Source organism: Aspergillus puulaauensis, chromosome 3, assembly GCF_016861865.1.
Source record: "Aspergillus puulaauensis MK2 DNA, chromosome 3, nearly complete sequence".
Taxonomy (NCBI): Eukaryota; Fungi; Ascomycota; class Eurotiomycetes; order Eurotiales; family Aspergillaceae; genus Aspergillus; species Aspergillus puulaauensis.
In genome coordinates this window covers 1,923,928-1,938,974 of record NC_054859.1, presented here as the reverse complement: position 1 = coordinate 1,938,974, position 15,047 = coordinate 1,923,928, and the positions used below count along the sequence as shown (strand labels likewise).

General features: G+C 50.9%; 8 protein-coding genes across 8 annotated transcripts; 5 read left to right on the top strand and 3 right to left on the bottom strand.

Moving 5' to 3' along the window:
- Window positions 1–87: 87 nt before the first annotated feature.
- On the top strand, window positions 88–1,269 carry APUU_30780A (uncharacterized protein; the record flags this gene model as incomplete). The annotated part of the gene is made up of 3 exons (XM_041701911.1): window positions 88–598; window positions 655–908; window positions 970–1,269. 3 exons carry the CDS (start codon window positions 88–90, stop codon window positions 1,267–1,269), a joined length of 1,065 nt encoding a protein of 354 aa, XP_041554749.1.
- Window positions 1,270–2,267: 998 nt separating this feature from the next.
- APUU_30779S (uncharacterized protein) lies at window positions 2,268–3,112 on the bottom strand (the record flags this gene model as incomplete). Its single annotated transcript, XM_041701910.1, has 7 exons — window positions 2,268–2,380; window positions 2,437–2,472; window positions 2,534–2,539; window positions 2,602–2,648; window positions 2,709–2,961; window positions 3,015–3,037; window positions 3,087–3,112. 7 exons carry the CDS (start codon window positions 3,110–3,112, stop codon window positions 2,268–2,270), a joined length of 504 nt encoding a protein of 167 aa, XP_041554748.1.
- A 455-nt stretch (window positions 3,113–3,567) lies between these two features.
- Window positions 3,568–5,601, top strand: APUU_30778A (alpha-amylase family protein; the record flags this gene model as incomplete). The annotated part of the gene is made up of 1 exon (XM_041701909.1): window positions 3,568–5,601. The coding sequence occupies one exon, from the start codon at window positions 3,568–3,570 to the stop codon at window positions 5,599–5,601; it is 2,034 nt and encodes a 677-aa protein (XP_041554747.1).
- A 291-nt stretch (window positions 5,602–5,892) lies between these two features.
- APUU_30777A (uncharacterized protein) lies at window positions 5,893–7,477 on the top strand (the record flags this gene model as incomplete). The annotated part of the gene is made up of 4 exons (XM_041701908.1): window positions 5,893–6,057; window positions 6,114–6,264; window positions 6,327–6,650; window positions 6,711–7,477. The coding sequence occupies 4 exons, from the start codon at window positions 5,893–5,895 to the stop codon at window positions 7,475–7,477; spliced, it is 1,407 nt and encodes a 468-aa protein (XP_041554746.1).
- Window positions 7,478–8,576: 1,099 nt separating this feature from the next.
- Window positions 8,577–9,359, bottom strand: APUU_30776S (uncharacterized protein; the record flags this gene model as incomplete). Its single annotated transcript, XM_041701906.1, has 1 exon — window positions 8,577–9,359. The coding sequence occupies one exon, from the start codon at window positions 9,357–9,359 to the stop codon at window positions 8,577–8,579; it is 783 nt and encodes a 260-aa protein (XP_041554745.1).
- A 303-nt stretch (window positions 9,360–9,662) lies between these two features.
- Window positions 9,663–11,695, top strand: APUU_30775A (Zn(II)2Cys6 transcription factor; the record flags this gene model as incomplete). Its single annotated transcript, XM_041701905.1, has 7 exons — window positions 9,663–9,691; window positions 9,759–9,913; window positions 9,962–10,499; window positions 10,552–11,088; window positions 11,133–11,199; window positions 11,249–11,387; window positions 11,433–11,695. The coding sequence occupies 7 exons, from the start codon at window positions 9,663–9,665 to the stop codon at window positions 11,693–11,695; spliced, it is 1,728 nt and encodes a 575-aa protein (XP_041554744.1).
- Window positions 11,696–11,855: 160 nt separating this feature from the next.
- APUU_30774A (sugar porter family MFS transporter) lies at window positions 11,856–13,567 on the top strand (the record flags this gene model as incomplete). Its single annotated transcript, XM_041701904.1, has 2 exons — window positions 11,856–12,039; window positions 12,090–13,567. The coding sequence occupies 2 exons, from the start codon at window positions 11,856–11,858 to the stop codon at window positions 13,565–13,567; spliced, it is 1,662 nt and encodes a 553-aa protein (XP_041554743.1).
- Window positions 13,568–13,785: 218 nt separating this feature from the next.
- Window positions 13,786–14,806, bottom strand: APUU_30773S (uncharacterized protein; the record flags this gene model as incomplete). Its single annotated transcript, XM_041701903.1, has 3 exons — window positions 13,786–14,471; window positions 14,542–14,657; window positions 14,721–14,806. The coding sequence occupies 3 exons, from the start codon at window positions 14,804–14,806 to the stop codon at window positions 13,786–13,788; spliced, it is 888 nt and encodes a 295-aa protein (XP_041554742.1).
- Window positions 14,807–15,047: the final 241 nt, after the last annotated feature.

Here is a 15,047-nt window from a genome sequence, read left to right as displayed (position 1 = left end):
CATATGATCAACTTATTCCCCAACAAGCCCGTCTCCAGTCGAGTCTACATTTATAAATATAGACTCCGTGAAAACGAAAGCAGGAAAATGCCGCCGTACAAGCACCTCTCGCCCGAGGAAGTCAACCATTTCCTCACCAAGGGTTGGCTCTGTGTCCCAGGTGCAATCAAGGAAGAATATATTCACAAATGGATGCAAGACCTATGGGTCAGGGTTGGCTATGATGAGCATGACCGGTCCACTTGGCACAGCGAATACTTGCATCTTCCCAGGCATCGAGAGGTCCCAGCTGAACAATTTACCCCAGAGGCCTGGGACAAAATTGTTGAAATTTGCGGCGGCGCGGATAGGATCGACCCGGTGCGCGAACGATACTACGGAGACGCGTTCATCATCAACTTCGGCAGTAGCGAGAAAGCCTCTCAGATTGACGACTCCGCACCATTCCGACCTCAAGACCTGCGCGGTTGGCATACGGACGATGACTGGTACCGTATGTTTCTTGACTCGTCAGGGAATGCCTTGACGGTGATCCATGCCTTCACTGATATTCCGGCTCGAGGTGGCGGCACTTGCGTGTGTGAAGACGCCCTCAAAGGTAAGAATATCACTCCAGATACATCCATCCATACACTCTGACCCCTGTTGTACCAGGTGTTGTCGAGTACCTCTATGCCCACCCCGAAGGCCTTGACCCACCCATCGATCATCAGCAGCGACAGTGCGCACACATCAAAGATTGCAAACAGTTCTCAACCATCGTCGCCAAAAAGGGAGATGTTATTCTTCTGCATGGTCTCCTTCCTCACTGCGCGAGTCCAAACTACCTGCATTACGCCCGAGTTATTTCCAACCCACATGTCTCGCTCCACAGTCCATACAACCTCAACCGCCCAGATGGCAATTATGTCCGTAATCCTCCCACCTTCCAAATCCATAATATGAGCCAGCCCCTAACTGCATTCAAAGAGTCTTCTTGAGCAAGTGATCCTCCGCAACCTCGGCCGTGATTCTGTGCCAGATTTCAAGCCCACAAGAGAGCGAAAGTTTTGGTATCCCCGCAACGCAGGGTTCAAACGGGCCAAGGCGGATGCTGAGCTCCAGCGTATGGTTGCAGCAGCCAAATCCAAGGGCCTAGATGAACGGTCAGTTGACAGCATATATCTTCGCCGTGGCAGCAAGGAGTTTGAAGAGTTCGAGAAGCGCAATGGGTTCGATAGGGAAATTAATGGAGAGAGCGGTCTTTTGATGGAGCAGCATAGCCTGTAAGTCTGAAGACATGCCTATCGGATTATCGATCACGTTGTTGTTTCTAAACCCGAGAAATATGGTTCTATTTTCTTATGAAAACTCAAGATACCATCAAAGGACAAATATAGCTCATGTTCATGGTCACGGTTACGGAGTGCATTAGCAGTACGTACAAAACGTTAGCAAAGGGCCCGGGCTTTCTCTCAGAAGGCGATTCTAACTACTTTTTTTCTTAAAATATGACAAGGTAAAGATGGAAAGTTGATTTAGAGACCTCTAGCCAAAACATGTAACTACTAGCCAAGTAGAGTAGTATTCCACCGTTGTAGGTATATAAGCACAACAAGTTGTCGATGTCTATTTAAAGCAACGAAAGAGCCACCATAGGCTGGATTTCCCGTCATTCAGGCTTCCGGTAGCTAATTCCAGCAGATGCTTGAGCAGTTGGGAAAATAACTATTGAGACTAAGTAAGCAACTCAGGGGCAAAATAGAAGTCTGGGGATGGATTCTTACGCATCTGAGCAATCTGAACATGGTCAGGCCGACTTGCACACCAGACAATTTCTTCCGCAATATCCTCCCCGGTTACTATGAAATTACTGTCAGTCATATGTATGCGATAATGTCGGAGGCTATGGCCATGCTTACAAGGAGTTAAACCCTTGTACTCTCTGTTTGCGCGGTCTGTGTCGCCCCTGAATCTGACAATGGAGAACTCCGTTTCGACCATACCTCCCCGGACGAGTCAGCAGTTTTAACATGTCAATGAGCAGACGATAGGGTAAAATCCCACCAGGTTGAATCTCGCACACCCTAATGGGGTTATTGACTAGCTCCTTCATCAGGGAATTTGAAAATGCTGCAACGGCAAATTTGGTTGCGCAATATATGGAGCCTATCCAAAATTATTGGTAACGGGTACATTTAAGTCCCTGGGCGTGAAACCAACCTCCTGCATATGCCTCTCTTCCTGCTATGGAGCCGAGGTTTATTATCGTCTATATAGACCTGGGTTTAGAAAAGTTCATCCATGGTACAATGTTGGCTGGGGAATGGTTCACGTACACCAGAGCCTTGCTTTTTCATGTGGCGTACGACGGCCTGGGTTAACCGAATGAGGCCGACGACTAATATGCAGATGTGGTTAACCAGACTAGCAGTGTACGGAAATATGCCTTCTCACCATTCGTTTGTACCATTGCATCAATATCATCGTCCGCTGGGCAGGGCTAGCTATTAGAAAATAACCCGGAAAGAAGTGTTCACCATGCCAATCTTACCAATATCTGCAAAAGATAAAACCCCAGTTAGTTGTACATAGTCTCTGAGGGGGGGGGGGGAGACGTACCACCAGCATGCTCCCTTCCTCGCACCATTCCAGCGTTGTTGACCAATCTATAAAGTTTTGTGTCTTTTAGTCTTGTGACAAGTCTTATCCAACCTGAATTAACATACATGTCAAGTCTTCTTCCCTCGAGTCTTGCCGCTACCCGTTCAAGATCCACCTTGCTCGACATATCGGCCTCGATAACAACAACAGTATTCTCATCACAAGTGGCTCCGGAGTCGTTGTACGCTGCAAGGCACCTCTCCTTTACCTCAGCCAGCTTATCAGCTCGTCGCGCGGTCAGAACAGTATTCACTCCGCAACTGGCGAAGAGGACAGCGGTTGAGGCACCAATGCCAGATGATGCTCCGGTTATCAGGGCTATGAAAGGTGAGATAATCTTATGTAGTATATATTGATCCAACCAGACGAACCAGTCTTGCCCTGGAGGCTACTCCTTCACTGTCAATATTGGCATGTTCAAAGTGGGTGCTTTGACGGCTTACCGCGAGGGGATGCTCATGAAGGACATCATGCCGTAAATACCACCGGAATTAGGTATGTATTATTGAGTATTCAGGTCCAAACCTATAAGCAAGGAGCCGAGAGAAGTGCCCTCTCGTGATTTTGTGGGTTTTATAATGAATCTCATCGCTTCAAGAGCAGAATACAATTTCGCTTCTTGAGAACTTTCCGGGGTCTTTCGCTTTGACTGGTATATTAACCGGGCCCATCGGGGGCACTTAGTAGCCCCTACTCAATGTATTGTGGTCCGTAGGAGATGATCGAGGCAGCCGGCTATCAAATGTTTGCGTGTCTAATAGCCGTGAAAACGCTAGCCGTCGCCAAGTCGCTGCCTTGATTCCTGGGCCATAATAAGCAAGCAAGCTGTGGTTATAATAAATTGCGCGTTGCATGGCTGCCAGGCTAATTATTGTTTTCTCTCACTCTCCTCGATCAAATCTCACAAGACCCAACACCGAAAGCATGGGGGACACAGGCAGCTCCCACACCGAACAATGGTGGCGCAAGCCATTCAGCATGCTCCAGACCAACTTGCGCGAAGTTGATGTGGATATGGACGTGGAAAAGGTTGCTAGCTACATCCACGAGCTCGGAGCTGATGCGTGGCTCATTGGCGTTGGCGGAATCCAGGCGCAATATCCAACCGAGCTACCCTTTCACGCCAAAAACCCACTGGTTGCGCAACGGCAGAGTGGCGATCTGATCTCAGATGCTTTTGCTGCTGCTAACTCCAGGGCGATACGTCTATTGGCACGAATGGACTTCTCCAAGGTCAATGCAGAGACGGCGAAGGAGCACCCAGAATGGTGTTATGTCTCACCGGCTGGTGGAATGCAAAGACACACCGGCGGCCTCGTCTCCGTGTGTCCATGCGGAGGCTACTACCAAGAGCGGATATTCGACATTCTCGACGAGGTCGTGAAGCGGTACCCATTCGATGGCTTCTTCATAAACTGGACGACGATGAACGAGGAAGATTACTATAAGCGCTATCACGGAGTTTGTCACTGCGCCGAATGCAAAGCCCGTTGGCTCAAGTATTCCGGTGGAGAGGAGCTGCCTAATGGGCCCCAGGATGGCAGCTATCCCCGGTGGCTTACTTTTAGCCGCGAAGTGCTTGACCAGATCACCGACAGAATTCGTGCATTCATAGCGCAACGGCTCCCAACGGCCTGCTTAATCCTCGGAAAGTCTGCCGACATCATGTTCCATGAGGCTAACAACGCTGTTGGCCGGGAGCTCTGGCATTATACCACGTCGGAAACCGTCAGTTCATGGATGTCATATCGGCCGGAGGTGCCTGTGCTGGTCAACTCGACGTGTTTCCTAGATATGCCCTACCGCATGGCCAGCGAGGAGCCCGCGCACTTCGCCCAGTACCTTCTCCAGTGCATCTCTAGGGGCGGAAATCCTTCGACGTATATGATGGGCACACCTGGCCAGATCCCGTACTTGTGCCTAGAAACCGCAGGAGAGATAACCCGTTTCCACAAGAAATGGGGAGCCATCTACCACGGGTTGCGCCCTTGTGCTATGACCGGATTGGTACGCCCTTATCGAGCTCATATGACAGAAAAGCAATACCAGCAGGCTCTCAGCGAATACCAAGGGCTCTACTTATCGATGCAGGAAACCCATGTGCTCTTCGACATCATTGCACAGGAGCATGTGGTGGCAATGGTCGAGAATGGAAGGCTCAAGAAATACGGGGTTATCATTCTACCCAATATCGGCGTCCTCCAAGGAGAGACAGCTGTTGCTCTTGACAATTGGGTGCTCACTGGGGGACATCTCGTCACGACTGGGTCTAGTGGTATCACGGACGAGGGCACGGCTCAGCTCAGGTCGCTTCCATTCTCCCGACGGCTTGCTCTAGATGACAAACGCGAGCAACTGTGGTCGTCATATTTTGCACTGCCCCAGCTGAACACGCACGACCATATATATACGGGTCCTCTTGTTCCACTTTATGGCGCACATCATCTCCTCGAATGGAAGGCCGGTACTGGGGGAGGTTACAAATTGCTCGCCCATGCAGCGTTCTCCCCTCCAGAAAGGGCGTACGGGAACACACAAGTCGAACAAAGGGGGTATGCAACCGGGAGCTTTGGGCGTGGTAGAGGAGTTGTCATCCCCTTCACTGTCGGCTGCGGATATCGCGATCTCGGGCTGTCCGTATACCGAGACTTTTTTAGGGGGGTACTCAGCGAGGAGGGTGGCGCGAAGGAAATACTCTCATGCAGGATCGCAGAGCAGGTGAATATTACGGTCAACACCACGGGGTCCAGCGTCGTTGTGCATCTGATCAACATGTCAGGTGCTAGGAAACAAAATTTCGGTCCTCACATCCCTATATCTGGTGGACGGATCAGGGTGGTACGCGGAAATATCAAAGCGCGCGCACTGCGTATTGACAAGGAGTTGGAGGTTAATAATGGCGAAATTATACTTCCCACTCTAGAATTGTTCGAAGTCATTGTCATTGAAGGTATTTAGCTACTGCAACCACACGAACCAGGATTCTCACCGTCTCTCAACTCACTACGCTCTACATCTATACCCCTAGATATAATCAAGTCGGCAGTATTGCGCTCGAGAGAGATAAGCTCATGCATTCTGATCTAGTACCCGAGCGTACATGGCCGGCAACTAAATATTATCTCACAAGTGTGGACTGCTTGGATCCATATTATCTTTTGGGATACTGTAAAGTTATAAATAAGGCCCCAGAAGACGCATAATACAGCGCCAAGTCTAGTGTGCATCTCCATTTAATGCACAGCCACCATGAATCTTCTTTCCCTCCTGGGTGTAGCTGGCCTGGTTCGTGCTACGTTTGCTGGCTCCATCTCATACTCCGGGCCTAGTGTCAATACAAAGAATGGGACATACGGCGGCCGTCACCTACCCACATACGACCAAGATGTATTTTTAGGCATCCGATATGCTCAAGTAGGTATCTTTTGCTGCTACTTTTCCGGTAAAGCACAGTTGCTAATTTTCTGCAGAAAGTAGTCCGCTTCTCCCGGGCCGAACCTCTCAATGAATCATGGGACGGAGTCCTACCTGCCACCGAATACAAGGAACACTGCTGGGGCTATGGTATTGATTGGACCGGTCCGAATGCAGACTGGTCCGGCTATCCCATGTCAGAAGACTGTCTCTACCTTAACATTGTTCGCCCGGCTAATTTGACCAACCCTCCCGACTGCCGGTTGCAGTTTGGATCCATGGAGGAGGGTTTGCCAAGGGTGGAGGCTCGGACAAGCGGTACAATTACAGCTACGCCGTGCGAGATGCTGTCAACATGGACAAGCCATTTATCGGTGTTACCATTAACTACCGTCTCTCGGTGTGGGGGTGGCTTATGGGCAAGGAGGCTATGGAGGCTGGCGCTGTAAATCTTGGGTATCATGATATGCGTCAATCCCTGCGCTGGGTCAACGAAAATATAGCTGCATTTGGAGGCGATCCCGCAAAGGTGACTATCGTAGGCCAGAGCTGTGGCGCTGAAGCTCTAGCGGCTCAGATATTGGCCTACAATGGTGAGAAATTGCGTTCATGTCACTTGCTCCACTACTAGTGTAGACTAACAGCAATATCAGGCCGTGACGATGGACTTTTTCGGGCGGCTATCGGGGAGTCTGGGTTCGGGGGCCGCATTCCTCGATTCCATCCTGGTGGTTTCAACAGCACTATCGCTGACCAAGAGCAATTCGATCGACTCGTGTTGAATACGTCTTGTGCCCGCACTGTGGGGACCTCCGCTGCTGTTCCCTGCCTCAGGAATGCGCCGTTCGATGAGATTAATCACGCCGTCAACGTATCTGGCATTACGCCGTGGGCGCCGGTGATGGATGGCGATTTCATCCAAGATTACCCAACAAACCAGTTCCGGGACGGTAGGTTCGTCCACGTTCCGATCTTGATCGGCGCCAATACAGACGAAGGGGCTTATTTTCGGGGTCTTCGTGGCAACGCTAATGTGAGCATCATCAACTCGGACGATGATTTTAAAAACATGGTTAGACCGGTCTTCGCGGACAATGTCGAGAATGCAACCGGCAAGAGTGTAAACGAGCTTGTTGACGAGCTTGCATTGTTATATCCTAACATCCAGAGTGTGGGTATCCCCAGCCTCCAGGCCTGGCCTGTAGTCATAGACGACACCACACCTGATCTAGAGTATTTGGGTCTCCAAGACCGACGGGGTAATGCTTTCGGTGGCGATGTCACTAATATTGCCTGGCGTCGAAAATCCAATATTCTCTGGTCTCAACATGGAATTCCCAGTTGGAGTTACAGGTTTGACGCCGTCCCAGACGGTATACCAGCCAACGTTTCTGCAGCTCACTTCCTTGAGGCAAGTTAAAGACCCCAGCACACCGCGGTCTCTTTCCCGTGAACGACACAAGGCTAATAATTATCAATAGGTAGCATATGTTTTCAATGACATACCAGGCGAAGGCTACAGACTGACGCCGCTTCTTTCTGAAGCAAACAAAGCCTTGGCCAAGAAGATATCTGGAGCCTGGATCAGGATGATCGCCGATCTCGATCCAAATGGTACCAATGAAGAGACTACATGGCCTATCTATAACACCTCTGCAGGTGGAAATGTAGGGCAAAATATGGTATTCAATCCAAGTGGTTCCTTTATCGAGTACGACGACTTTGGTGCAGGGGCTCTCTCGTGGTTTGACAACCACTTTCTCGATGTTTTCGGTACATAGGAGCTGTCTATCGCTTATATTCAGTATTGCCAGTCCAATTCAATGTGACGATCAAAGAAGCAAAAGCCGAACTCCAGACTATTGCTATAACCCCAGAGTCGAACGATTTCGGCGTCCACATCTGGCGCTGTAGTCGTCATATAAAGTTAGATTACTTATTTCAGGCCCTGTGTAAATCCTGAACACCTGTACATAAAAGATTAAAACCATACAGAAATAGCTGCAGTAGAGAAATCCCTAAAATCCGTGTAATAGAGAGAATATTTGTACACTACAGCATTAATACAACATAAGCTTTCTAACAGGCCTGGGAATCGCTAGCCGCGACAGAGCTCGCAAGAGAACAGCCAAAGCTGCCGAAATAGGTCGGTTGAGTATTGGCTGGCAGCTGTACCCAATATTACGGACCGGCGCAGAGACGCATAACTACCCTGAATAGATCGCCATGCAGCGTCGAAGCCCGAGGTCGAGATCGAAAGCGATTCGCGTGACATGAATACTGGTCAGGTCCCGCCTGGTTTGCTGGCAGAAACATTCTGATAGCGTTTTAGGTATTACTTTACAAGCTGCAGCCTTACCGTACCAGCATCCACAGCATGTCTAGGGGCAGTTATGCACGCCTTGAAGACGAGAAGGATATAGTTGTACTTTGATATCAGACAACGGTCTAATTAATGACTCTAGCTAGTTATTCTCAGGACAACCAAATGATTTGTGAGTTTCGATTATTCCAAACACCTATCCGACGTCTAGATCCGGGATTTCACCAACTCGATTTCCTGGAATTACGTCCTGTACAGGCAGTCTATTCTGGAGAATATCATCCGCGTTCAGAAAGTCTGTGCTCTCAATCCGATGCTCTGCAGCGGCAATATCAGGCACAATCCCAGACGCAACGTGCCGTTTGATAAGCCTCGCCTGAGCGATTTCGCGGTCAACATCGATAAACCATATCTCGTCCATCAGGGCAGCTGCGGAGGCCCAGGGCTCGCGGTTGAGACTCAGATACAGGCCTTCGATTATAACAATCTTGGCCGAGGACGGAATGGGAATGTCGTCGGCGATAGGATCTTTGATGGCATGGTCAAACGAAGGCACGTAGATAGTAGGAGTCGAAGGCGTCAATGGCTCTCGAAGACGCTGAACTAGTCTGTAGAATGCCTCTGCGTCGAATGTGAAGGCAGCGCCTCGACGGTGAATCGCGGTTGCGGGATCAGGCATTGCGGCGAGCTGTGCTCTGGAGAGATGGTACCCGTCCATTGGCAGGGTGATTGCGGCTTGGCGGCTGTATTTCTCGAGTTGATTGACCCGTGCTGCCACAGAGGCTGCGAGTGTGCTCTTGCCGGAGCCTGGGATTCCTGATATACCGATCAGGACCCTCTCGCTTGTGTCTTTGGCTGTGACAAGTGCTTGAGAGTCGATTAGCGGGTCAATGTACGTTATGGTTGAGGTGTTCTTACATTGGACTTTTCGGGCCAGTCGATCGACATTGTCTGGCGTCTTCGCACTCAGTACAGTCATGTTGGGTCAGTATTCAGAAATGTCTTGCAAGAGGTCTCGACGTGGGACGTAGCCGGGCTATTAAACCGAACGGCTGCCATGTACATTCCGCAGCGGGATCATCTTGCTCCAGGTTTTCTCTCAAGAGCCAGTAGGCAATACATCGGCATCTCTGATTGGATATCAGATAACGATTCCAGGGCCGAGTCGGAGAAGGCAGTGGGTCTAATGGTGTGGAGAGAGAATGGCGTGGAGAGGGATTTCTACTTAAGACGGCCCGCTCGGCCTCGACACGCCCCGAATTTCCTCCTCGTCTCCAACACCATGTCCTCTGACCCCGACCGGAAACCGGCGTAAGTCATCTAAATTCTTGCTTTTACCGAGTCCAAACGGGCCGGCTTACGCCATTCTTTACTGCAGGTGTACCGTATGCCGCCAGCGCAAAGTCGCGTGCGATCGTCGAAGGCCGCGATGTGGGCTCTGTGCGAAGAGCGGATTTGAATGCGGGTATACACCCCGCGAGCACCGGCCAGGTTTACGAGCTGGATATGTGGCCCAGCTGGAAAAGCGGCTAGGTATGTGACTCCGTAACAAAGATGATCTTCAAGCTCACCAGAGCCAAGAAACGCTGGAAAAGAGGATGGACGAGGTTGTGAGCCGACTGTCCCCTGAGCCGTCAGAAGTCCCTGTGAGCAATGGAGCGGCTTTGTTGGATGACCAGCCGATGAATCAAGCGATTGAACCTCGGTCTCAAAATGGGACCCTGTTGGATGTGTCCCTGGATAATAGCCACGACACAGAATCATCGTCACCCCGATGGCTCGAAGGTCTAGAGTTTGAACTGCGGTCGGTGTGGCTTCAGCAATACCAATCATGGTTTCCAATCCTGCATCATACATCGGTCGGCAATGTTCTGTTGGACGACCGTCCCGAGCAGCGCCTGGTTGCGAAAGCGATCAGGGCTGTGTGTGTACTCGATGTGGGTGGAATGCCGTGGGAGCAGAGGCTGGCATGGTCGCAAAAGATCCGGGAGGAGGTGATTCTTGAGTGCCTGACATCAACGACTCTACGATCCGTCCAAGCATTGCTCATTTTAGCGATGCTCTTTTGGGGTGAAGGCAAGTGGAGCGAATACGGAAACCTGATCGCCATGTGCAGGAGGTAACTCTGACGTTCTTCATCTATGGATACGATAATTGACTTTTCATGCTAGAATGTCTCAGCAGCTTGAGGTGTCAGCAGGAGCTGGAGGACCGCGTTATTCTTTAGGCTCTACTGAAACCTTCGCAATCAACCCAGATATTGACTATGAAGAACGCTTGCGCACATGCTGGATGATCGAGATACTTGACAGTGTATTTGCTTTAAACGTGGGGAGCCATGTCTCGTCTTCGTCCACCTCGCCAGCTAGGCTTCCATGCAGTGATGGAAGCTGGGCTAGTCAAGTCTCGGGAGAAGCAGGAACACGTATTGAAAATCTCGAATTCTCGTCTGGGTTCGCAATGTGCATCCATCTATGTACCGTTGAGCTCGAGGCGGTGCATCGATTCCAGCAAGCTTCACGAGAATCAAATAGCACGCCGGGAAATCCGGACTGGCAAACCACAGCACAGCGGCTGGATGAGCGGCTCACAATATGGCGGGAAGAATTTGTAGCGGCCGTGTTCCGCTTAATCAACGCTGTATCCCACGAGGATTCGCGTGGCGAAATGGAACCCTTTATTGTCTTGACAAATTGCCTGCTGAATATGTGGGTTCATCGCCCCGGTTATGATTTCGGCTAACATTCGCCAGGGGTGTCATTTCACTGCTACAATCGCAGTCATCGCTCCCTCAAGGGGTTCAGTCCGATTCGGACTCTGTAAGCAACGCACTGCCTTCCCAACCTGCAACCAGGACTAATTTGACAGTGGCCATATGCCAACCACCGCTGTATGTACGCATGCGAGAACATGGCCGCCAAGATCCGTCGCATGGAAGAAGACAAATTGAGATACTGCAGCCCGTTGCTAGTTCTTGCCATATTCGTCGCAGCTAGGTTCTACATCGGTATGTCAGCCGTAACTTGCCGGGCCTCGTACTAAAGCTGGATAGTGCATACCAAGTGCCTTCAAGCAGATGTCTCGGTGAACCTCCATTCCCTGGCATACAGCTTGCATATCTGTAGCCATCGCTGGCCGCTGGCGAAGATGTTCGAAGCTGTAATTCGGACTGCTGTAGCCGAACACCGGACACCCGTACTTGAGTCGGCGCTACCGGTGGAGTTTTATGATCTCCGACATCAAGTCATCGACATTTGCCCTTTGCTACAGCGGTGGATGGAGAACTCGTGGATTCCCGTTCCTGGCGCGATATAGCCGGTTGGAGATCCACATGACGGTCCGTGTCTTGCCCGAGATCCTGTGGAGCATCCTCACCCGCCAACCTCGCCTCCCCAGTAAATTGCTTACAGTGGGGTTTTGTGGAGGAGTCCCTAACTAACCCCTCAGGATCGACCTTTAAACATGTTTCGTCGGGATGCGCTCCATTGATATAAATACCTCCCCGGATTGCAAGTTCCCAGGATATTACAAGTCAGACCCAGTGCGATATCTGATGATGAAGTCTTACTTTGAATGTAGAGGCAAAAGTCTCTTGATATGGATCACGGTTTGCTGTACCTCAGCAATGGCCCTATTTGGGTACGACCAAGCCGTTTTTAGTACGTCACTGAACCGCCGTTTGTTTGTTCGCTACTGACTATCCGCTTAGGTGGCATCATTGTTACAAAAGAATTCTTGGATACCATGGGCAACCCAGACGCGGGCATGCAAGGAACCATCACTTCGCTATATACGGTGGGATGCTTTTTCGGCGCAGTATCGGGCTCCGCATTTGGGTCAATACTCGGCCGCAAACGCGCCATCATTCTCGGAACAGCGGTCATGATGGCAGGAGCAATTCTGCAAATCACGGCGTTCAGTGTACCACATATGATCGTCGGGCGCCTAGTGACGGGTCTCGGGAACGGCCTGAATACTGCTACAACCCCAGTGTACCAGAGCGAGACAACGGAGCCCAAGTGGCGAGGGAAACTGGTCGTCCTCGGCCTCGTGGTCAACGTTGCTGGGTTCAGCCTGGCCAACTGGGTGACCTTTGGGCTCTCCTACGTGGAGGGTAGTGTCAACTGGCGATTTCCACTTGCACTGAAGCTGGTATTCGGCATCATTATTTTGTCGACCGCGCCCTGGCTTCCCGAGTCACCTCGCTGGCTGATCTCCAAGGGCCGCGTGGACGAAGCCGATTTCGTGCTGGCTCGTATCCAGGGAGAGGATACCACGCCCATATCACCCACTGTCATTGCGGAGCGCAATGAAATCCTACGAGCATACAGGGCTGAAACTGAAAACAAGGTCTCCTGGGGTATGCTCCTGCGTGGCCAGGCCAAGGGCCCAGGCACTCTCCGACGCTTCCTTCTCGGTCTGGGCACGCAGATCATCGTTCAACTATCCGGCGTCAACGCCACCTCTTACTATCTGCCAACTGTGCTCAGCCAGTCCGTGGGGCTTGGGGAAAAGCTATCTCGCCTCCTAACCGCCGTTAACTCCGTTCACTACATATTCTTCTCCTACCTCGGCATGATGCTCATCGACAAATGGGGCCGCCGAGGCGCAATGCTAATCGGGTCCTCCGGATGTTCCGTCTGCTACTTCCTCCTCATGCTTCTGATCCGATTCAACCAGTACACAGACGACAGCGCCTCATCGTACAGATTCGGCGCCACATCCGTCACCATGATCTTCCTCTACTACGTCTTCTTCGGCCTCGGCTGGCAGGGCACAGCCTGGCTCTACAACACGGAGATCAACTCGCTGCACATGCGCATGACAGGCGCGTCCGCAAGCGTGGCCGCACAGTGGGCGATCAACTACATGGTCGTGCAGATTACGCCGATCGGGATCCAGAATCTGCGGTGGCGGTTTTACCTCATCTGGGTGTTCTTCAATGTATTCTCGATTCCGACGATCTATCTCCTCTACCCTGAGACGGCGAATAGGAGGCTTGAGGATATCGATACGGTCTTCAAGGAGGGATTGCGGTTCTGGGTTTTCCGCGATAAGGAAGCGACGCAGCCGAAGAGACCTGCTCGTTTTGTTGCGATGGAGCAGCAGGGGCTTGAGGATGCGCGGGTAGAGGTTAAGAATGACATGGCGGGTGGAGTGGAGCAGATCGAGATACATCGGATCTGAGTGTATATAACAATATCATGTCTATCCAAAACAGGACATACTCTCGGGGATTCATTGTACGCTCGTTCAGGGTTCAAACCAGCTATTTATTACAACTATACTAACATAGCAAATACTGTCCTGTAGCATTCAGCCGCCACGGCCCGGTGAAGGGCTAGACATGGCAAGACACAGCGAAAAGCATCTTTTATCAAATAAAAGCCGACAGAAAACAGCAATCAGTATACATAGAAGTTTGTAATTTCTGGATTCTCATTTCGCAGCCTCCTGTTTGCCCTCATGAGCGCAAACCTCAGCACCCAGCCGCAAGCTATAACACCCGCTGAAAATGCGATCGAAGACGCCATGGCTGTGACAAAGCGCGGTGCATCACTATCAGGCCAGAGATACGGCGTATAAACCGCGGACAAATTGCCAAATGTATTGCACAACGCAAGCGTCACAGCCCTCTTCTCATTCGACTGGGCGAGAACACTAGACACCCATCCCAAAATCAGAGTATTCACGCCATAGGATGCGCTCACGAAGACCATGACGCCAAAGTATCGAACCCACGTGTCAAGCGTTGCGACGCATATGATGAAGCCCGCAATGGCAACCAGCTTCGAAATCGTGATGTGCCAGGTCCGTTCGTTCATTCGGCCGCTGTTCCAGCCGACCATGATCGTGACAAATGCGGCCAGCACAAATGGGGGACAGGTGAGTAAGAGGGCAGTGGTAGTCTCAAATCCGACTTCCTTGACGAGTGTTGGGACAAAGTTCTTGAAGCCGTTGGCAGAGAGATGCAGGCAGTCCATTAAGCAGAAGACCCATGTAAGTGGATCAGTGCAGGCCTCGCGGAGTCCAGTCCAGACGCTTGTGGCCGCTTCGGTGCGGTTTGTGACGTCTCTGGCTATCCGCGTATCTGTGCGGAGAGAATATTAGCGAAGTAGAAATATAATTATCAACAGCTGGAGTGGAGGTGTGTTGTGTACCGGCTAGTACTCGCTCTTCAGCTGTAAGCCACCACGTCCGCCTTGGTGTGTCTGGTAAAAGAATGAGAGATAAGATGGAAGCCAAGAGCGATACTGCGCCTTGAACGATGAAGAGCCTGTCCACACATCAGTCTGAATATCAATGTAAGATAGATACCTGCTATTTTTTGCGGACCCACCATTGCCATCCTGAAAGTCCGTGGGCGCCTCCTAAATGCGAGAAGATGGGAGCGGAGATCATGCCAGTAAAGGCGCTGGCTGCCATGGTCCCCGTATAGAAGATGGATATTCTTGTGGCAATCTCTTTGCGTGTATAGAACATACTCAGCATGTAAAGCGCTCCCGGATAAAACTAGCAACGAAGCCTGATGAGCCCTAGGTCGAAGGAGGAAAGAAACTATGGAGGATTCGACGTACTGGGGACTCGACAATACCGAGTATCAACCGGCAGGCTAGCATTGTGTGATAGTCGTGTGCTTTATAGGTAAGCAAGCTCACCAACGACC